Genomic DNA, 22978 nt, shown 5'->3' on the forward strand with positions numbered 1-22978 from the left:
CGGTGACCTCACGTTGAACTTCTCATGGAGAGAGTCACCCCAGAAACCGACACGGGGCTTCCTCCTGTTCCCCGCCCCCCCCCCCCAGACCCACTTGCTAAACATTTTCCAGCTGACCTCCCAGTTTAGTGCTGTGATCTTTGCAAATCAGGAAGTGATCAAGATCGGGGAATTTCATTTTTGTCTGCCCTTAACCATCTGGAGGATAAATAGCAGAAGTTGAAACCCACGGGCTTTGAGGACAGCCAGACCAAGGTTCAAATCCTAGCCCCATCACTAATCAGCTGTGTGATCCTGGGTAAGCGACGTAACCTCTCAGAGTTCCGTCTGTTAAAAGGGATACAAATACCCACCTCGTGGGGTTGTCGTGAGGATTAAACACCACAATATATGTAAACTGCGGAGGCTGTTGCACAGCAAGGATTCAAATAAATATTAAGGGTATTGAATGCCGTTTTAGATAAAGAGAGCTCAGTAGAAGTATACTCGTTTTATACCAGAATGGATTTACGAGCAATACTGGGGATAGTGGAAAGGTACTGGAGCCGCACACTGAGGACCTGCGTAGACGCTAGGTTGTGGTAACTGGCTGAGATTTTTCTGACCCGCATCCAAGATGACTTCCTTTAAGGTTTTGAGAGACGTAACTAACCTGACCTTTATGGTCACAAAATGTTCTTTCATGTTGATTCAGAATGTCATCCAGACGTAAGGTTTCCTAGCTTGAGATTATAGGGTATGGGGGAAAGGGGCGGGGGAGAACAAGCACGTGGCAGGTTTTGTCAAAAAGAACAGGTGCCATCGGGGCGCCCGGGGGGCTCAGTCAGCTAAGCGTCTGACTCTTGATCTCGGCTCAGGTCTTGATCTCAGGGTCGTGAGTTCAAGCCCCGCACTGGGCTCTGTGCTGGGCTTGAAGCCTCCTGAAAAGCAAAACAAAAAAACAGGTGCCCGATTCAGACAAGCCAAGTGGGTGGAGCAGGTGGCAGATGAAGACATTTCCCCAGTGCCCTGTCCCCACTGCCAACCTGTTCCCAGTTCACTGGGATTCTTGGCCTGAAAGAGCTGCCGTGGGTTGGATGAAGTTGGTTGGGGGGGGGGGGGGGGGGCGGGGGTTCTTCCATCTTCCTTGTCTTTGAGGTCCAAACATGGTCCCTGTAAGCCCTGTCAAGTAGTGCTGACTGAGGGGCACCTGGGTGGCTCAGTCAGTTGAGCGTCCAACTCTCCATTTTGGCTCAGGTCATGGGATGGAGCCCCATGTCGGACCCAGCGCTGAGAGCACAGAGCCTGCTTCTCTCTTTCCCTCTCTCACTACCCATCCCCTACTCTCTGTCTCTCTCCGTCTCTCTCTCTCTCTCTCTCAAAAATAAATAAATAAACTTAAATAGTGCTGATGGGGCTGATATCATAGATGCGAATCTCAGAACTATCCTGAGATTCCTGAATGTTTTCACCCAGGGCCAAACTCAGGGCCACTTTTGGATGCACCTAGTTCTGTGAAAATGCATTCTCTCAACCGAGAACTGCCGGGATACAGGTTGAGAGCTGGCACCTGCAGCAGGACTCTCTGTGCTCTCTATCTGCTCCTCGTTCACCGGCTTTATCATAGCCCACCAATGGTCAGTCAGCCTGTCACGGATACCCACAGAGTGGACAAAGCAATTACCCGAAGGCAGGGTGGCCATGCAGTCAGGCCGGGTGCCGAATCCAGAACCCAGCACCTGCATAAGCTCTCTGGGTCCTCAAAATGGCAGTTTCCTCTTCTGTAAAGAGGAAGCAATACCTCCTTGGAAGTACTGGGAAATAGAAAAAAAGAAAAGAGAAAGAGAAGAAGATAACATTTAATAAAGGAGAGCAATGATCACCTTTAGAATCTTGTCGGAAAAGCGATACATACAAATTATTGAAAAGCTTAGAAACTAAACATGAGCAGAAAGAAGAAACTTAAAATACATGTGTATAATATAGAATACATATATATTACATAATATATGATATGTATGTTATATATTATAGATTATATAATACATATGTATTGCATATATATACATGTACATATACATGTATTATATTATAACAATATACATAATACATATATAATACACACCACGCATATATAATATACATATCTGTATACACACGTGTGTATAATATGTATACATATAATCTGTATAATATACACTATGTATATTAGATATGTGTGATGTATTATATGTATTTATATCCTCACCACCCAGAAGTTAACAACCACCCACATATCGGTGTATATCCTCGATCTGTTATCCATGCCTATGCGCACACATATTTTTTTTTAATGGGACCATATTTTGCTACTTGCTTTTCTGCCTCTCGAGTACGTTGCCAACTTCGCCGAGCCGTGACATATCCCTCGGCAGCCTGCTTTTTAATGACGGTAGACAATTCTGCGGTGAGGCTGTTTCCATCACTCGGAAGCTATTACTGTCGGGGTGACTGGTAACACACCATAGGCTTTGGTGTCGGAGGCCCCAGCTTTCTCTGGAAGTAGGCCCTCGGCTCTCGGCTCTCTCGAGGCTGCCACCCCCTTGTGAAGAAGGCGGAGAGTCACAGGACTGACCCACCAGATTCTCGGGGGGGATGAAAGTAGCTACCGTGCGGGAAGTGCTTGGCTTAGTACCCGGCACATAAAACACGCTCGGACACCGCCAATGGTGTCTGAGGCTGTGCTGTTGAACTGGCCCTGAACTCTTCGTGCTGTTTGACTCAGCTCCCGTACTGGAACCCCTAACTGTGGCCGTCGGTCATCAACCCTTCTCCTCCCCTCCCCCCAGGCATGGCTTTACTGATCCGCCACCCCCAGGATGCGGCGGAGCAAACCGCCACGCAGACGCGGAGGAGGTTCCAGCCGTCTTTGAGCCGCGGTGGCGGTGGCGCGGGGAGCCGGCCGGCCGCCCAGCTCGCCGCGGCGGGGCTGCCCCCGGGGAAGCCCCCGCCGAGTCCCGGCCCGCGGGGGCGGGGCCCGCGGCTCGGCCTCCCATTGGCTGCCGTCCGCAACCACCTGCCGGCCGGCGGGCGGCGGGGCCGGAGCGGGGACCTGGCGGCGCCCGGCGGGCAGCTCAGGAGCCGGCCTGGCGGGGCTCGGCCGGTGGGTCCCCCTGCTCCTGTGCCTGCTGCAGTCCACTCAAGGTAAGGGCGGGGGGCCGCGGGGCGGGCGGGCGGGGGGGGGGGGGGGTGCCGCGGGGCGCCTGCCCTGGGCGGCGGAGCTCCCGGAAGGAGGGAAGTGGCCTCAGCCCGGCCGCCGCCAGAGGAGGGGATGCGAATCCGCCCTGCCCACCCACCGCCCGTTTTCTTCAACACGGGGGCTTGGAAGTCGACACACCCGAGTCTTTGCCATTGCTTTCCGGGAGGAAAGAGACCCAGATTCCTACTGCCAATCCAGCTCCAGGTGAACAGGAAAAGACGGTGGCAGTTTAAAACGCAGCTGCATTGATTTACAGAGTGCTGTTTCAGGTTTCCCCGAGAGCCCTGTCCTCTGCATTCACAGGACGCTGGATCCTCGGTACCCGGGGAAGTTCAGGGGAGTGCCCTGCCCTCCCCCGGAGCCGCCATCCTTTCCCCCTGCGCGGTTTCAGAAGTTCCACCCAGACCTGAGGGGAGGGAGCTCTGGCTTAGTCTGTGTGCTGCTGTTCCTCTAACGAAAGCCACCTTTTTTTCTGAGCTCCCACTGGTAAATAAGGTGGCAGGGTACAAAACACCCCAGGATAGGACCCACCCGCCAAACCCCAACCAATCAGGAGAAGGTCCCAATATTGCCCCCAGTCTTAGACTTCCTAGTCTTCCGCTAACAATTTAAGACCCAGAAGGGCCCTGGGGCACAAGCTAATACTGATAATTAATACTAAGACTTCTTTGTGCTGGGCACATTACCCTATTTAAAGCGAAACAACCCAACCCTTCTATGAGGTAGGGTCTATTTTCTGCCTTTTCAGATGGGGAAGCTGAGGCCCAGGGCACTGAGGGGAATGGCCCAGGAAGGAAAGCGCAGGTGAGACCCCTGAAGAGAAGGCTAAGGCTGAAGCAAGCTCGGCCAGCTTTGGCTGTGGGGTGGGTGGCTAGAGCAGGACCGTCCGTCCACCTGGGTCAGCTCAGGGATGCCCCAGCCCCTGGCACCTCTGCGCAGTGACTTTTGTTGCAGCTGGTAAGGGACAGTGTACCTGTGTGTGAGGGGTGGGGGTCCTCTGTCCCCCTGTTGCGCTGTCAAACTCAATAGTTTTCCCATCTGGGCCTAACGCTACTTTTACCGGAGGAACGCTTAATGTACCCAACACAAACTGTGTGATAGTTTAGGGTGAAGGTCAGCCGGATCCAGGTTCAGATCCTGGCCCCCACGCAAACTGGCTGTGTAGCCTCAGGCCTATTGCCTACTCTCTGTCTGTGAATCTAGTGCCCCTGCACGGAAGGAGAATGGCACCTACCCTATAGGCTGGTTCGTCCTGAGGGTTGAATGAGGCTTTGTGGACCAAGTGCCAGACCAGGGCCTCCCACCCTTTGAAGGCTCAGTTAATAAGGTAACTACTGTCATTGCTATTTCTCCACTGTGGCCAAGTTCAGACTTTGGGCCTGTCCTGCCCACAAGATACCTTATAAGCTGAAAAAAAAAAAAAAAAGGATACCTTATAAGCTGATTGCAGATAGACTTTGGCCTCTGCTGGTCACCAGCTGGAAAGCTGGGAGCAATGATAGCGCCTGTACCCCAGTGACCCAGTTCCTGCCAGAGATCACAGGATGGGGTGGAAGCAGGTACCCACATTTGGGTTAAAAGACCAGAAGCGGGGAGCCATGCTGAGAGCCATCGGTACAACCACCCTCCACCCTGATGCCATTCTGTAACCCGTATGGATTTCCACCATGGCCCGTGTGACACTTCAGGGCGCTGAATTCTCCCTTGGGTCCACGCGCTTCTAAAGGGCAGGAATGGAATTGTGTTCCCCTGTGAAACTCGTGGCACAGATGTCATTGGCCAATAGCGGTTCACAGATGTTGGAAGAATAAAGCTGAACAGGCCCCACGAGAACGTAGAGGAGGAAGTATGATCAGGAGCTCAGAATTTGGGGTTGGCTAGGCCTGGATGTGAATTCTGATTCTACAGCTTATTACCTGAGAAGGCCTCTTTCCTCATGTGTAATGTGATGGTCACAGTTAGTACCTACATCCTGGGGATGTGGGGAGGATCCAAAGAAATGCAACCAATGTACTTAGCGTAGTTCCTGGCACATAGTTAGGATGCAAAGCACATTAGCTGCGGTCATCATCATCAGTCAGATGTGTCCCACCATCAGTCACCACTACCATTTCTTAGAGATATCAGGAAAGACTCCTCGAGGGAAGTGACTTTGGAATCAAGTCTTTAAAGGATTAGATGGTGAAAAAAAATTAGAAGGTGAACAAACACCAGGCAGTCGAAGACCCCTGGGTTCAGAGGTACCCAACAGAACGCAGTAGTTTGAGAAGGACAAGAAACAAGGTTGGCTGGAGCCTAGTGAGCCGACTGGGGAGAGGTTGACAAGATGGCCGGTCATGGACCTCACTAAGGAGTGTGGACATTTTTCTAAGGGTGAGGGAAGGGCATAGAACTGGGAAGAGGTGTCATCAGGTGTATATTTCAGAAGATGAGGGTTAGCAGTGAGGAAGAGGTGCCGAAGAGGGGAAGCAGAAGCCAGTTAAGGGTGGTAAGGGGAAAGTGTCACTGGGACAGTGACATCTGGGCAGAGATGTGAAGGAAACAAAGGAGCGAGCCTGCTAGAGATCCAGGGGGAGAACAGTCTAGGCGGAGGGAACAGCTTGTGGAAAGGCCTGGAGGAAGAGGGTGCCTGGCAGGCTCTAGAAACAGCAGAGAGGCCAGTGTGGCTGGAGAGCAGCGAGCACGGGGAGAGCGGTGGCTGGGATTAGGTAAATCTTGTGGAGGATTATAAAGACTTTGGGTTTAACCTTGAATGAAGTGAAAGCCAGTTGAGGGTTTAAAGCAGAAGCGCCACATGATCTGACTTTCATCTTAACCCTTGCTGCTTGCTCTGTGGAGAATGGGCAAGATTGGAAGCAGGGAGACCAGTTGGGCGGCCTTTGGACTAATCCAAATTATCACAATAGTCATTCAGTCAACAAATATTTATTGTGCACCTACTCTGAGCCCGGACCGTTGCAGACAGGCTCTGGGGACATGGCTACGAACAGAGGTGAGCCCCTGCTCCTGAGACCCTGTTCCCTCCTGGAGTCCAGGAAATCCAGTAGGTGGCTCCTGTCCTGCAGTGTGCTTCTGAAACCCTCATGTGCCAGAATGGCCAGGAGCTTCCTGTCCATAGGACAGAGCAGCCACTGAGGCCTACGGAGGGGAAGGGGCTGCGATACAGCCGGTCCGTGGCAAGGCCGTGATTGGAATCCTGACCCTGGGCTCCCAGCCGACACCATGTCCCCTGTGCTCTAGCCACCCCAGATGACTCCTGGTCCTCAAACTCAGTGAGCGCCCGACTGCCCAGCCCGCCACTGGTCAGCTCCAAATGGCCCACGTCAAGAGCAGCCAGGAGCTCCAGGCTTCAGGACCTCTTTCTCTCCCACAGGGAGGCCCCATCTGGCTCCTCCTCAGAACGTGACGCTGCTCTCCTGGAACTTCAGTGTGTACCTGACATGGCTCCCAGGGCCTGGCTACTCCCAGAATGTGACCTATTTTGTGGCCTACCAAAGGTAGAGGGGAGCCTCCAGTCTGGCGTTCGGGGAGACTGAGGAGGTGGAGCGAGGCTGGAGGGGCTTGTGTGGGCCCGCTGCGGGGTGTGGCCATCTTCCCGGTTCCCTGTGTCCCGGGGGAGATAGCATGGGCAGCTACCTGGAGAGAATGAGATAAAGGTCTGGCGGCGAGAATGATGTCGACTAGGGCACAGGGCACAGGTGATGGGCCCGCAGGGGGTGGGGACGATCTCTGAGAAGAGTCAGAACACGGCTTGAGGAGAGCTACGAGGGCCCAGTGGTAGAATTCTCCAGGGCCTGGGGGAGGTGCTTGGAGTTGTGCCAGCTGACAAGGGAGGGCACACGTATCTCCTGCAGAGCCTGTGTTAGGCGTCGCTCCACAACCTTCCCCCTACGGCGACTTGAGGTCCTGCCCAACGGGCAGTCCAGGCCAACCCAGAGGAATCTGAAAGTGGAAGCAAATTTGTCATCTTTGCACCCAGATGGGAGTCACTTGAGGTTCTTTCCTCAAGAACCTTGAGGTCACTTGAGGAGGGTAAGGTGATAAAAGCAGAGAGGCAGGAGGACTCCTCTAGGATTGGCGAGGAGGAGGAAGCAGGAAGGGGGAGGTGAGCGCTGTGGACGCGGGACCCGCCTGTGCCAGGCTGAGCGCTAAGGTCTCGCGTGAGGAGTTCACTTTTTGCTCCCTGGATCCCCAGGCCTGCATTTCCCCCATTTTAGAGGCGAGGAGCCTGAGCTCAGAGAGGTGCTGTGACTTACCCCAGGAAACCAAGGATGGAACCAGAAGAAACAGCCAAGTCCCTCCGACCCCAAAGCTCGTGCGCTTCCTGTTCTGTCATGGTCCCTCCTTCTGTAGCGTCCAGACTCGAGCGATGGGGGCCTGCCTTGCAAAAGGGCACACGGGCCAGCAAGCTGTCAAAAAAAAAAGAACTGTAAGGGGGGGGCGCGTGGGGGGCTCAGTCACTTAAGCATTCGACTCTTGGTTTCGGCTCAGGTCATGAGTTCGGCTCAGGTTTGTGAGTTCGAGCCCTGCGTTGGGCCCTGAGCTGGCGGTGCAGAGCCTGCTTGGGATCCTCTCTCCCTCTCTCTCTGCCTCTCCCCTGCTCGTGGGCGCTCTCTCTCAAAATAAGTAAGTAAACTTAAAAAAAAAAAAAAAAAAAAAGAACTGTACAGAAATATACCAGGAGGCCGAAAACACCTAACATGTACCGTGTCGGCACATGAAGTGTCTTTATTGACACACAGCCCTGTGAGGAGGGAGCAGCCGAGGCCTTCTGCAAGAGGATATTTTGCTCAAAGCCCCATAGCTGGGAATAGTAGAGACAGAATAAACTGATTAGGGTTGAAAGTCCATCCTCTGGACTTTATGATGTTTTCCTTCCCCTTGACGCTTTTAAACACCTATGAGGATTCTAAAATGATGATATTCTAATTGTATCATTTTTTTTTCATGGATTAGTTGGAATTATTTTACAAAGACATGCTTCCTCTCCTGTAGAGTATGTGATATTCAGTGGTACTCTTCAGATGGGCGAGATGGGACATAGCCTTCATTTTTTTTTTTTTTCCTCAAGTTTTCAAGATCACGAATTGAATTCCTTCTCATCTCCCAAAGGTGATCAATTTTTTTTTTAATTTTTTTTTTCAACGTGTATTTATTTTGGGGACAGAGAGAGACAGAGCATGAACGGGGGAGGGGCGGAGAGAGAGGGAGACACAGCATCGGAAACAGGCTCCAGGCTCCGAGCCGTCAGCCCGGAGCCCGACGCGGGGCTCGAACCCACGGACCGCGAGATCGTGACCTGGCTGAAGTCGGACGCTCAACCGACTGCGCCACCCAGGCGCCCCCAATTTTTTTTTTTAATCGTTATGAACTCGAGTGCTTAAACATATCTGATGGTTTCAATCCATTGCAACCTGTCTACTCATTAAAACTTGAATTGTCCCATCTCTGGCCAGCAAAACATCTTTTCAGGTTGGCTCCAGAGTCCTTTTAATTTGACTCTGGTAGTTTTGATTATTGCTGTTATAACAAGATGTTCCAGGATCATTTGCACAATTCCTGATCTAAAACCAGAATCAGCCATTTGTCCACTTGGTAGAAAATGTTTTTTTTTTTTAATTTTTTTTAACGTTTTATTTATTTTTGAGACAGAGAGAGACAGAGCATGAACAGGGGAGGGTAAGAGAGAGAGAGAGGGAGACACAGAATCCGAAACAGGCTCCAGGCTCTGAGCTGTCAGCACAGAGCCCGATGCGGGGCTCGAACTCACGGACTGCGAGAGCATGACCTGAGCCGAAGTCAGATGCTTAACCGACTGAGCCACCCAGGTGCCCCTAGAAAATGGTTTTAAAGGACACAATGTGTATGTTAGCTGTGCTGATCACTACTTAGCTATTGCTTTAGATTTTTTCAGTGAGTGTGGAATGGGTAGATAGATAAGTATAATTCCACCTCTGTTCCTGGCTTCTGCTGAGATGGGTGATTAAATCAGCAAGCCCCATCCGTGATCTCCTTATGCAATGAGTTTTCAACCACACCCATGGTCTTCCTTCTAGAACGTGCTTTCTAATTTTTTGCCATATGCATAGGCTGAGAATTTTCTACTTCTGGTTTCTTTTTGCTTAACAGTCCCTTGTATGTGCCTGTCTTCCTCTCTCCGTTTACCATAAGCAGTAAGGAGAAATCCGGCCACATCTTCAACACTTTGCTTAGGAATCTCCTCAGCTGGGGCGCCTGGATGTCTTAGTCAGTTGAGCATCTGTCTCTTGATTTCTGCTCAGGTCATGATCCCAGGGTTGTGAGATCGAATCTGCATTGGGCTCTGCACTGAGTGTGGATCCTACTTAAGATTCTCTCTCTCTCTCTCTCTCTCTCTCTCTCTCTCTCTCTCTCTCTCTCTCCCCCTCCCCCCCTTCTCTCCCTCTCTCTCTTTCTCTCTCCCTCCCTCTGCCCCTTCCCCACTCACATTCTCTCTCTAAAAAAAAAACAGAAAGAAAGAAATCTCCTCAGCTAAATATCTAAGTTCATCACTTTCAACTTCTATTTCCCACAAAACACCAAAACACAATTCAGCCAAGTCTCTGCCACTTTATAACAACAATCGCCTTTCCCCAGTTTCCAGTAAGACGTTCCTCCTTTGCATCTGAGCTCTCCCCAGAACCACCTTTGGCTCCATAGTCCTACCGATGGTCTCTTCAAGGCACTCTAGGCATTTTCTAGCACGCACCTGAAAATCTTTCCCACCTCTACCCAAACCCGGGGGCAAAGCCACTTTCACATTTCTAGCTATTTCTTACATTAGCACCTGATTTCTGGTACCAAAATCTGTATTAGTCTGCTAGGACTACCATGACAAAATACTATAGCCTGAGTGGTTTAAACAACAGAAATTTATTTTCTCTCAGTTTTGGAGGCTGGAAGTCCAAGATCGAGGTATCAGCAGGTTTGCTTTCTCCTGAAGCGTCTCTCCTTGGCCGTGGAAAACGGTCACCTTCTCTCTGTTCTCACATGACCTTTTCTCTGTGTGAGAGTATGCCTGGTAGCCTTTTCTCTTCTTTAAAGACTATAAGTCCAGGGTGCCTGCGTGGCTCAGTCAGTTAAACGTCTGACTTCCGCTCAGGTCATGATCTCGCGGTTTGTGAGTTCGAGCCCCGCGTCGGGCTGTGTGCTGACAGCTCAGAGCCTGGAGCCTGTTTCGGATTCTGTGTCTCCCTCTCTCTCTGCTCCTCCCCACTCATGCTCTTTCTCTCAAAAATAAATAAACATTAAAAAAAATTTTTTTTAACTATTAAGTCCGGTTGGTTTAGGGTCCCATCCTTATGACCACATTCAATCTTAATTATCTTTTTATTTAAAAATTTTTAATGTTTCTTTTTATTTTTGAGAGAGAGTGAGCAAGTGGAAGAGGGGTAGAGACAGAGGGAGACACAGAATCTGAAGCAGGATCCAGGCTCTGAGCTGTCAGCCCAGAGCCCGATGCAAGGCTTGAACTCACAAACTGCAAGATCATGACCTGAGCTGAAGTCAGACGCTCAACTGACTGAGCCACCCAGGCGCCCCTTAATCACCTTTTTAAAGGCCCCATCTCCAAAAGCCTATACAGTCATCGGGGGTTAGGGCTTTGGCATTTGAACTGGGGGGGGGGGGGGGGAATGCAATTTAGTCCATAATATCTAATAAACTGGATTTCATCAAATTTAAAACTTTTAGTCTTTAAAAAAAAAAAAAGCTTAAAGAAAATGAAAAAAATCCAGCCACTGAGAAAAAGATGTTTACAATATATACACTGGAAAAAGACTAGTATCCAAAATAGGTAAAGAACTCCTGCATCTCAATAAGAAGACAAATCACCTGAAAAAAACTGGAATAATCACTTCACAAAAAAGTGCACGAGTGGCCAATAAGCACATGAAAAGATGTTCGACAACCTTAGTCATTAGGGAAAGGCAAATTAAAGCTACAATGAAACGCAACCACACGCCAACTAGAATGGCTAAAATTAAAAGGACTGACAATACTAAGTGTTGACAAGCATGTGGAGGAACTAGAACTCTCCTGCATTGTTGGTGGGAATGTACATTCACTTTGGAAATCAGCTTGACAGTTTCTTGTCAAGTTTCCCCTTCAGTTACCAAATCTCCCAGATTCTACTCCTAAAGCTTTATTTAAGAGAAATGAAAACATGTCCATACAAAGACTTGTACATGAACATTCATAGCACTGTAATTCATAATAGCTCTGCTACGGACTGAATTGTATACCCTCCTATTCATAGCCTAAAGCTCTAACCCCCCACGTGATTGTATGTGGAGATAGGGCCTCTCAAGAAGAAATTAAGATCAAATGCGGTCATAAGGGTGGGGCCCTAAGCCAATAGGACTGTGTATTAATATTTTGGTTAATAATTTGCTGATGGTTTGGGGCGCTTGGGTGGCTCAGTCAGTTGAGCGTCTGACTTCAGCTCAGGTCATGATCTCATGGTTCGTGAGTTCGAGCCCCGCATCAGGCTCTCTGCTGACAGCTGGGAGCCTGGAGCCTGCTTCAGATTCTGTGTCCACCCCCCCACCCCCGTCTCTGCCCCTCCCTTGCTCATGTTCTGTCTCTCTCTGTCTCAAAAATAAATACAAATTTTTAAAAAATAATAATTTGCTGATGGTTCACGTGTGGCTCAACCAATTTTTTCAGTCCTATGTTCATTAAGCCAACTTTGATAATTACGTTGTTCTTTTTTTGTGTGCTTTATGTATTTAATAATTATTTTTACTTGTTCAATCTTCAATTACTGAGTGAGGCATATTAAACATTTCTTATTATAATTGTGGTTTTTCTGTTTCTTCCTATAGTTTTGTCTGGTTTTGCTGTCTAGAGTGTGTGTCTATTTAGCAGGCACATATAAGGGAGAATTTTTTTTTAATATATAATTTATTGTTAAATTGGTTTCCATCCAACACCCAGTGCCCATCCCCACAGGTGCCCTCCTCGATGCCCATCCCCCACTCCCCCCCCCCCCCCATCAACCCTCAGTTTGTTCTCCGTATTTAAGAGTCTCTTATGGTTTGCCTCCTTCCTTCTCTGTTTGTAACTTTTTTTTCCCCTTCCCCTCCCCCCTGGCCTTCTGTTAAGTTTCTCAGGATCCACATGTGAGTGAAAACATATGGTATCGATCTTTCTCTGACTGACTTATTTCACTTAGCATAATACTCAGGGAGAATTTTTTTTTAATGTTTATTTATTTAGTTTGAGAGAGACAAAGTGTGAGTGGGGGAGGGGCAGGGAGAGAACCTTAAGCAGCCTCCATGCTCAGCGTGGAGCCAGACGCGGGGCTCAGTCCCACGACCCAGGAGGTCATGACCTGAGCCGAGATCAAGAGTCAGACGTTCAACCGACTGAGCCACCCAGGCGCCCCGGGGAGAGTGTTTTTCATATCATCCCGGGAAACGGAATAATTTTTCATTATGTGGTGATTCTTTTCCCCTTTAGTATTTCTTTGGACTTTGAAGTTTATATTTTGTCTCATGTTAATATAGGGGCGCCTGGGTGATTCAGTTGGTGGAGTGTCTGACTCTTGATTTCGGCTCAGGTCATGATCTCACGGTTCGTGGGTTCGAGCCCCGCGTCGGGCTCTGTGCTGACAGCTCGGAGCCTGGGGCCTGTTTTGGGTTCTATGTCTCCCTCTCTCTCTCTCTGCCCCTCCCCCACTCGTGCTCTGTCTCTGTCTCTCTCTCTCTCTCTCTCTCTCAAAAATAAATACACATAAAAAAATTGAATATAACTAGACCAGGTTTCATTTTATTGTTAACGTTTATATACTGTAGCTCCACCAAGAAACAAAACAGGAGTTCTTTCCAAAAATCCGTCCTCTCTGCTGCCCCCATCTAGCCTCCTCCACTCACGGGTCGTTCAGTTCCCAAACCCAGGAGTCGCTCTGGTTTCTCCCTGCCCGATGTTCCACATCCAGTCCACGAGCAAGTCCTGTTGGCCTTACCTCCAAAATATAACCCCAGTCCAGCCCATTCCTGCCATCCTCACCTCTGTTTTCTCTTAGACCGCTGCTGTGGCCTCCCAGCTGGTTTATCAGAGGTTGTTCTCTCAAAAACAGAAATTAGGTCACCTCAGCCCCCCCTGTTCAGAACTTTCCAGTGGCTTCCTAGCACACTTGAAATAAAATCCAAGCTCCTTGGCAAGACGGAACGGCCCTGCCTGCTCTTCCCACCCACCCCTGTGCCCACACCTCTCCCCGCCTCACCCACTGGCCTTGAGCCTCGCTGGCCTCCTTGCTTTTTTCTGGACACTTCCTTCCCCCAGGCCTTCACCCGGCTGCTTTGCCATTGCGGCCTCAATATTACCTTCCTGGCCTTTCCTGAGCCACCTGTGGAAAGGAGTTCCCCCCGACCCCTCCCCCCCACCACCTGCCATGCCATTTCCCCTTGTCACTGCACCTACCTGCTCCCGATTTACCTCAGTGATGTGATAATTGTCTCTCACCCCTTCCCCATCACGTTCCCGAGGGCAGGACCTGCCCGGCATTGCCAGTTCCCCAGGAATAATGCCCGGGGTGCTGGTCCCTTCTTTGGACCCCGGTGTTCTCAGAACACTCGCATCACAGGCCTGCGGGTCCCCGCTGACAGCCACGCAGCATCCAGCACGATGCCTGGCACACAGCAGGTGGCCCGCAAGGCCTGAGCGGAGAAGAACGTGGGAAGTGGATGCTGGTACCAGTGATGGCAGGCACCATGCAGCCCTGGGGAGGCAGGAGGAGGAGGAGGAGGAGGAGGAGGAGGAGGGGGAGGAAGAGGGGGAGGAGGAGGGAGGCTGGCCTGCCGGGGGCCCTGGAGCTAGTGAGGGACGCAGCCGGGATCCCACTGCGTGCTTCTCTCCAGAGCCTGAGCTCCTAACCGGACTGTTCTCATTCTGTCCCAGCCCATGGCTGGCTGATGGGGCAGACGGGTGGACGATCAGGCGGATGAAGGGACAAGGGAGCCGGTGTTCTCCAAGCTCCCTGGCCCCAGAGGCTGAGTCTGCAGCCCACGCTCTCCTGTCTCCTTCCTCAGCGCTCCGACCCCCAGACGGTGGCGGAAAGTGAAACAGTGTGCCGGAACCAAAGAGCTGGCCTGTTCTCTGATGTGCCTGGAGAAACAAGACCTGTACAACAAGTTCAAGGGGCGTGTGTGGGCAGTTTCTACCGGCTCCAGGTCCCCCCCGGTGGAGTCCAAGTACCTGGATTACCTTTTTGACGGTAGGTCTGTGGCTAAGGGACCAGGTGGGAGGCTCCCTGTCCAGGCCCTGCTGTCCCGGCCACTGTCTCCACTTCTCCAAAGCAGAGGCAGCCCCACGTAGCCTGGCATCGTGGCAGGGTGTCAGGGGAGTTCTGCCGGCATATGCTTGGTGCTATTTTTTATGTTCAAGTTCTCTTTAAGAAACAATTTTTTTTAGGGGCGCCTGGGTGGCGCAGTCGGTTAAGCGTCCGACTTCAGCCAGGTCACGATCTCGCGGTCCGTGAGTTCGAGCCCCGCGTCGGGCTCTGGGCTGATGGCTCAGAGCCTGGAGCCTGTTTCTGATCCTGTGTCTCCCTCTCTCTCTGCCCCTCCCCCGTTCGTGCTCTGTCTCTCAAAAGTAAATAAATAAATGTCATAAAAACAAACAAACAAACACTGAGTGAGGAGAGCACTTTTCTCTTCCCAGTATATATTTTATTTCTAATCCTAACGACAGACCTGTGGGGTTCATTTTCATTGCCCCATTTAAAAAAAAAATAATAAGCAAGATTCACAAAAGTTAAGGAAATTGCCAGGACACACAGTTAATAAGGGATGGAGGTGGAATGTGAATCTGGGTCTTTCTAGTCTTGAACACGGTATTTGAACCAGACCGAGAGGGGGGCGGGGTGGTAAGAAGGAGAAGATAAATGCTCAGACAATATCCTCACGGAGCTGAGATCTGTAACTTGCTGCCCAGCCTTCTCAAAATACTTGCGAGCAAATCAAGGCTCCGATGGAGAGGAGGAAGGGCTTGAATGAAGGGTGGCAGGGAGGGAGAGTAGGAAGGAAGAAGAACTGACTTGGGTACAAGCTGGCTGGGTGGATGGATGAAAAGGGTAGAAGGGACGGATGGGTAAGAAGAAAGGACGCATGGAGGGGGTGCAGAGGACACGGTGGAGGAGGGGAAGGAAGAAGGCTACACGGCAAGACATGCTCACCAGGAAGGAAGTATGTGTGGATGGGAAAGATGGAGAACAGGAAGGAAAGGCAGATGGACGGGTCACGGGCTAGATGGAAGCAAATAGAAGGTTGACTGGCTGCCTGGGAAGGGACGGAAGGACAGGAGGAAAGGAGAACAAGGGAGGGGGGACAGACAAGAAGGAAAGATGTATGGGAAATGAAGAAGAATGGATGGATGGGGAGGGTGGATGGGAGGAGAGCAGGTGGTTGGCTAGACTAAAGGCAGGAAGACAGTATAAAGGAAGAGGAAGGAAGGAAGGAAGGAAGGGTGGGAAGGCGAGCGGGCAGACAGGCTAGAAGAGCGAAGGACGAACAGGTGGATGGACGGACGGACAGGATGGACAGGAACAAGAGATTAGAAGGAAAGAGGCGTCGAGGAGGTTACTTTTGTAAGTAGTATGAATGTTGGCTTTGCCTCCGCCTCCCTAAAGCTCTCCTGATTCTCCCATAGCACACTCCATGCCGGAATGACCTTTCCTGCCTTTTCCTGCCCTCGGCTGTGGCCCTGGTCGTTTTCTCGCTTGAGTTTCGGTAGTTTGCATACCTCATTTCCCCCGAATTTCCTCCAGCTCCCGGAGGTCAAGATCCCCGTTCCCTCCAGCTCCCTGCCCAGGGCTTAATATGTAATCGGAGTCCACTGGACTCTGACCCACAGAACCGAGATAATGCGTGTGTGTTGTTTGCAGCTGCTCTGTGGTGATGTGGCACCAAGTGGGCAAGATTCTGACAGCCCAGCGATACGGGAAGGGCGCCCAGGTGCAAGGGACAGCATGAGGAAAGGCAGGTTAGCTGTGAGCTTGGCCTGTTCATTTGACCTCTCCGAGCCTCCGTTTGCCTCTTCTGTAAGATGGGAATAGTGGTCCATCTTCCAAGGTCACTGCAAGACTTCAACCAAATGGCTTGAAGGCTCTTGATGCAAACACTAGAGCCATTTTTCCCTTTCTAGGAGCGGTCTCTGGGCTGGGGGCGGGGCTTGGGGGAGCGGGGGTTGGAGGGTGGGGGAGCAGACCTGCCTGGGGGCAGGGGGATAGATGCTGACAGGTCCGCTTCTATTTCTGCCAGTGGAGCCAGCCCCACCCGTCCTGGTAGTCACCCGGAAGGAGGAGATCCTGAGCATCAATGCCACATATCAGCTGCCCCACTGCATGCCCCCACCGGATCTGAAGTACGAGGTGGATTTCTGGAAGGAGGGAACAAAGAATAAGGTAAGAAGCCTCTTTCCTGCCCCCTGGCTGGACCCGCCCCCCCATCCCCTACCGCCCCACCAAAACCCAGTGCCTCTCACCCTCCCTGCCTGCTTTCTGCACACCAACTCCAGGAAGCCTTCCCCGCCTACCCCCACCCCTGGCAGTCACTCCCTGACTCTGTGCAGCACGATTGGCCTGCGGCCCACCCCTGCCCTTTTCCACCTAAGAGGCCAAGTACAGGGTGTCCTGCCCTTTCGCATTATAGGTGGTAACAGCACAGTTTTTCTACCCAATATACATATATATATTTCATTTTTAATTATGAAATCCTTTTTTCCCCATGATATCTGTTGAAGCATGAGAGGCACTAGGAAGCCTGCTTGCCAAGCCCCTGGATTCATTACCAAAAAATCAGAAAGTGCAGATACGCTCTAGGAAGAAAACTAAAAGTACCCAGAGACTACCACAAATACCCAGCTCCAGACCCGTTTCTCACATACGAACGAACATGTGCCTGCCTGCACATGTTTATTGATGGCAGAGGTCGGCCAACTTTTCCCGTAAAGAGCCAGATAGCAAATGTTTTTTGAATTTGAGAGTCATGTGGGCTTTCACAGCTAGTCAGCTCTACGTCTACTGCACAGAAGGAGCCATAGACACTAGGTCTATAAATGGGCATAGCTGTGTTCTAGGAAAACGCTGTGTACAAAAATGGTGGCAAGCCACATTTGACCCGCGTAGTTTACTGTCCCCTGTTTTTGTTCTTTCTGTCTTGCTGAACCAGCATTCACACTCCTGACACTCTGCATATGTACTCTGGATCCCAGGGATATAGATCGTCTTCAGACAGTCCCTGCCTTTAAGGATATCTCAAATATTCTAGGGGCAGCTGGGTGGCTCAGTCAGTTAAGCATCTGACTTTGGCTCAGGTCGTGATCTCACGGTTCGTGGGTTCGAGCCCCGCGTCGGGCTCTGTGCTGACAGCTCAGAGCCCGGAGCCTGCTTCGGATTCTGTGTTTCCCTCTCTCTCTGCCCCTCCCCCGCTTGCGCGCTCTCTCTCTCTCTCTCTCTCTCTCTCTCTCAAAAATAAACAAAGATTAAAAATTTTTTTTTTCTTCAAGAACAACTCAAACATTCTAGACCACCCCCGTCCAATAGAGGTAGAATGTGAGTGGGCGCCCGGGTGACTCAGTTGTTAAGTGTCTGACTTTCGCTCAGGTCATGATCTCGCGGTTCATGAGTTCAAGTCCCACATCGGGTGAGCACAAGTCCCACTTCTCTCTCTCTCTCTCTCTCTCTCTCTGCCCCTTGCTCACTTCTGCCTTCTTTCTCTCTCAATAAATAAATAAATAAATAAACAAATAAACAAATAAATAAATTTTTAAACAATTAAAAAAAGAAATATAATGTGAACCACATGTGTCATTTTAAATGTTCCTCATTAGGGGCGCCTGGGTGGCGCAGTCGGTTAAGCGTCCGACTTCAGCCAGGTCACGATCTCGCGGTCTGGGAGTTCAGGCCCCGCGTCGGGCTCTGGGCTGATGGCTCAGAGCCTGGAGCCTGCTTCCGATTCTGTGTCTCCCTCTCTCTCTGCCCCTCCCCCGTTCATGCTCTGTCTCTCTCTGTCCCAAAAATAAATAAATGTTAAAAAAATAAAAAATAAAATAATAAATGTTCCTCATTAAATGAAGAAAACCAAGTTAATTTCATTTTAATAATTCATCTCATCCCATAAAATGTTATCATTTCAACATGTAAATAATATGAAAACCGTTGGCATGTTTTACATACTCTTTGCACCTAGTCTTTGAGGTTTTTTTAAGGTTTATTTTTGAGAGAGAGACAGAGAGAGACAGAGAGACAGAGAGACACAGTGTGAGTAGAGGAGGGGCAGAGACAGAAGGAGACACAGCATCTGAAGCAGACTCCAGGCTCCGCGCTGTCAGCACAGAGCCCGACGTGGGGCTCGAACTCACGAGCCGCGAGATCATGACCTGAGCCGAAGTCAGATGCTCAACCGACTGAGCCACCCAGGCACCCCGCACCCAGTCTTTGGAAGCCCGTGTGTATTTTATAGTTGGAGCGCATCTCAGTTTGGACGAGACACACTTCAAGTGCTAGTCACCACATGTGACCCACACCAGACTGGGCAGGGAAGGCCTAGCGTTTTCTGGGTCTGTGATGGCTGAATCATGCTCCCTACCCCCAAATACACCGTGAGGCTCCGAGCGCAGGCAGCCTGCGGAATCTGCCCTTCAAAGAGGGACCCGCAGGCCCTGGGGGGCGGCACACAAGGGACACCTTGAGTGGCAGGGCTGCTTCTGAGCTCAGACCATCTGTACCTCAGGACTCGGTGGAAAAGAAGCCAGATGATGCTGGGAGGTGCTCCCTTAATGCTTAAACTTTAACGCAGGGAAAGATGTGGGGGTCACGGCAGTATCTTGCCAGCCCCACCCTGTCCCGGTTGTGCAGAGCCCATCTCCACAGCAGGTCTGCCCACCCCTGTTCTCTCTCCGAACAGACACGATTTCCAGCCACTCCCCGTGGCCAGCCAGTCCAGATCCCCCTGCAGCCAGCCACCAGCGGACCCTACTGCCTCAGTGCCAGAACCATCTACACCTTTGGTGATCCTAAGTACAGTGGGTTCTCTAAGCCTACCTGCTTCTTCCTGGGGGCCCCAGGTGAGTGCAAAGTGGTACAGAAGTGAGGTTTCCCACCCCCCCCACCCCGGGACAGACCATCTTTATCATAAGGTGGTCAAGAGCATGGGTCTAGAGATAGACTCACCTCAATTAAAATCCCAGCTTCACCATACCCGCTGTGTGTCTTTGGGTAGCTTACATAACCTCTCTGAATCTTGGCTTCCATAATCTGTAGGGTCGGTATATTCTTATGAGGATCACGTGGGATAATGTATGCGAAGCCCGCTGCACAGGTGCACTTGATAGATGAGAGCCATGGTCATTGTTTCTGTGGTTTTTGTTCTTCCTTTCTTAGGAGCCAACTGGGTATTCCTGGGGTTGCTGCTGCTTCTGCTTCCACTGCTGTTGGTCATTGCCATAGGCCATGTGATCTGGAGGAGGTTCACAGACAACCCCTGGTTTCAGCAGGCAAAGATGCCCTGGGCCCTGGTATGGCAAATCTGGGCATGTGCAACAGAGGGGGAGGGTTGTTTAAGAGTAAGGAAATGGGGCTGGACTTAGACCACAGGTCAGACGGACAGACCAGACTATCAAGATAGTCCACACCGCGAACATCTCCTGTCTTTGTGTTTAAATTTCCACCATTAGTAATTCATTCCTTTGGCGCCAAATTCAAATGGCAAATATTCAATTTGAATTGAATTTCGCCAAAATTCAAATGGGAGGGAGCAGTGCCTTCAGTCTCCATAGTGAAATAACTTCATCGGGTTTGTCAGGTACTGAGAGCAGGGCCACCAGCCTTGGGACTCAGGAGAGATGCCCAGAAGGGGGAAGGGGAGGGGGTGGTACCAAAAGGGGAAATCTTAGAAGGGTCCCAACACTTAGTTCACGGTTTAACCAAGGGTGAGTCTTGCCTCGGCTGACCCTGGGATCCCCTCCCTTGCCTGCTGCCTCACTTCCTTAAGGCTGTGGGCCAGTTGGGGCAGGGGGGATGCCTAGAGAGGTCAGATGGGTCCAATTTGTTCAAATGAGGGTCTGCTGAGGGTGGCTGGGCCATAGGTGAGGTGTGGTGGGCACTTGGGTCAGGATGGCTTTGAGGATGGACTCTGAGTGTCTTGGCCACACAGGAGTGGTTTCAAAGTCCCTGGCGCTGGGACCCGCAGGGAAATCGCAACTGAATGACAACGTCTGTGTCAGACATTTCTGCGCCCCGCCCCACCCCTCACCCGATGGTGCCCTGAGCCCCCAGCTCAGTTACCCCAGGGGTAACTTGCCTGATGATACCCTCTTATGGGCGGCTCTCCCCAGCCCCACTGAAATTTCCTACTCCCTTGCTAGTGTTTCCTGGGATCACTTCCCAAAAGAACTATTTACATTTGAATCTTTGTCTCGGGGTCTGTTTCCGGGGGGACCCAGGCTTCAGGAAAGCCTAAATTTTCCCTTCTGTTCTCCCCTCCCCAAATCAGGACTTTACTGGACACAGACGCCCCGTGGCAACCTTCCAGCCCTGTGGCCCTGAGTCCCCAGATGCCTTGATCCTCTGTCCCCAAAAGGAACTGGCCAGAAGGGTCAGGCCGAGCCCTAGTGTCAGGACCCCAGCCACCGTCCAGGCAGGATCAGAGGAGGACAGTGCTGAGGAGGAGAAGGACGATGAGGAGGACACAGATGACGGTGTCAGCTTCCAGCCCTACATTGAACCACCGCCCTTCCTGGGGCAGGACCACCGGACCCCGGGGCACTCGGAGGTGGGGGGCACCTGGACTCCTCCCAGCCAGGCCGAAGGCTCCTCGGCTGCGGATGCTTCAGACAGAAGCGGGGCCAGCACTGGGGGCTCCTCTCCCCGGGATGAGCCCGGGTCTTGTTGTTTAACCAAGAAGGGACCGGGCCAAGGGCCAGGTGGGGATGGGTGTCAGGAGCCTCTCCTCCTCCACGAATTCTCCCAGGACCTGAGTTTCCTGGAAGATCCCCTGAAAGACAACCTTTCCTCCTGGACCAGCTGCTTTTCATCACCAGGGCTCAATCTGGTCCCTGGGGAGCCCCCAGTTTCTCTTCACACACTGACCTTTTGCTGGGACAGCAGCCCTGAGGAGGAAGAGGAGGAGGAGGGGGAAGAAGAAGGAGGAGGAGGGGAGAGGGAATCAGAAATCGAGGGTGACGTTACTGGCAACTGGAGGGCTGAGAGCCTCCAGAAGGCTGAAATCAGAGGCGGGACACTAGGGCATTACATGGCCAGGTAAGCTTTCTTCAGCATCCCTCCAAGTCTAAGCTTTCCAAGGACCCAAGACGCCACCTGGACTTGAGAGCCTGGGCGCATCCTGCCTGGGTCCATAGAGGGCTTTTACGGCACTTTAGAAACCCCAGCCGCAGCAGCCATCCCATCCTTTGACTCGCCGGCTTCGAGCCGAGCTCTAAGAAGGGTGAGGACAAGAATGGGCCGAGGTCAGAGGCTGACTGGCTGTCACATCACCCCACTGCCTTTGGGGTGACGGAGCAGTTAGAGAAAGCATCCCTGGACAATGTCAAAGGTCAGGTCACAGTAGACAACCAAGGGCTGACACCACAAGGGACCATCTGGATCTGGGGGGAGGGAGGTTTGGAGCACACCTTTATGAGTGTCATACCTTTCTCCGGCACCTGCTGAGCTCCCGCCGCCCCTGAGTCTCAGCCTCCTGGTTCATGAGTCCTCTAGCGTGGGCCTCAGTGAAGAAAAACCCAGTAAGCAGGGGATAGTCTCTGACTTACGGAATTAACACAGCTTTTTTTTTTTTTTTTTTTTTTTTTTTTTTTTTTTTTGAGAGAGAGAGAGAAAGGGAGAGAGAGAATCCCAAGCAGGTTCTGCACGGTCAGCACAGAGTCTGACCCGGGGCTCACACTCACGAGCTGTGAGATCATGACCTGAGCTCAAATCAAGAGTCGGACGCTTAACCAAGGAAGCCAACCGGGCACCCCTCCGCAGCTTTTATTATCAGACAGACCTGGCTTCAAATCCCAGCCGTGCCGTTTACCAGTCACGTGACTTTGACTAGCAGCATTCACTTTTCTCTGGTCTCCCCTTCGTCTACCTCCTGCCCTCCACCTTCACTTCCTCTCTCCTCCTGGTCAGGAAACCTCACTCTCAGAAGTCCGAGCCCGGCCACCAAGGACCCGGATCGCTCTCCCCTTGGTTCCCAGAAAAGAACCAAGGGATCCACCCTCCAAGGGGTCTGATTTGTTGGGGGTGGGGTAACGACCCGTCAGAGAACTGGACTCCTGGGTCTGTGATCCCTGTTTTAGACCGCACTTTAGACCTCTGGGTATAAAGAAGTCCCATTTTCCCTTCCAATTATGAGACTCGGTGTCTCCTGGAAGCAGGTATGTTAGAAGGTGGCAGAGAGACGGTAAAGTATCCCCCAAACCGAGATGGCGCTTTGAGGCCAGGAAACGAAGCAGGCGACTCCGTGCAGTTTTCACAGAGTTTGGTTCAGGGTAATTTACTGATGGGGTGTGGTGGGGGGAGGGGGCGTTGTTGGGGGGAGGATAAGCCACGCAGCTGCATCGGAATTCTCTGCAAAATCCAGACCTCAGCTTGCAGGTTTGAAGGGGCCAGGGGACACTCAGAAGGGCGTTGTAGTGAGATCAGAGGGTTCGCCTGCACCTCAAAGGGCTTGCGTGCCCCTGGTTGACAGCTAGCCTTTAATTAGATCCTGTGCATCAGGAAAGAGAAAGACTATGTTC

General features: G+C 51.4%; 1 protein-coding gene and 1 long non-coding RNA gene across 2 annotated transcripts; one reads left to right on the forward strand and one right to left on the reverse strand.

The window, feature by feature from the left end:
* Positions 1 to 486: 486 nt before the first annotated feature.
* On the reverse strand, positions 487 to 1793 carry LOC125173937 (uncharacterized). The gene is made up of 2 exons (XR_007155196.1): positions 1664 to 1793; positions 487 to 920 (listed from the first exon to the last, which is right to left on the reverse strand). It is a non-coding gene; the product is annotated as an uncharacterized LOC125173937 (long non-coding RNA).
* Positions 1794 to 2822: 1029 nt separating this feature from the next.
* Positions 2823 to 22739, forward strand: IFNLR1 (interferon lambda receptor 1). The gene is given in 7 exon segments (XM_047873596.1): positions 2823 to 3162; positions 6591 to 6714; positions 14269 to 14453; positions 16498 to 16640; positions 19144 to 19303; positions 19620 to 19753; positions 20731 to 22739. Coding segments are annotated over 7 exon segments (1842 nt in total). The 5' UTR covers positions 2823 to 2837; the 3' UTR covers positions 21502 to 22739.
* Positions 22740 to 22978: the final 239 nt, after the last annotated feature.

The sequence above is a fragment of the Prionailurus viverrinus genome, chromosome C1 (genome assembly GCF_022837055.1).
Source record: "Prionailurus viverrinus isolate Anna chromosome C1, UM_Priviv_1.0, whole genome shotgun sequence".
NCBI lineage: Eukaryota > Metazoa > Chordata > Mammalia > Carnivora > Felidae > Prionailurus > Prionailurus viverrinus.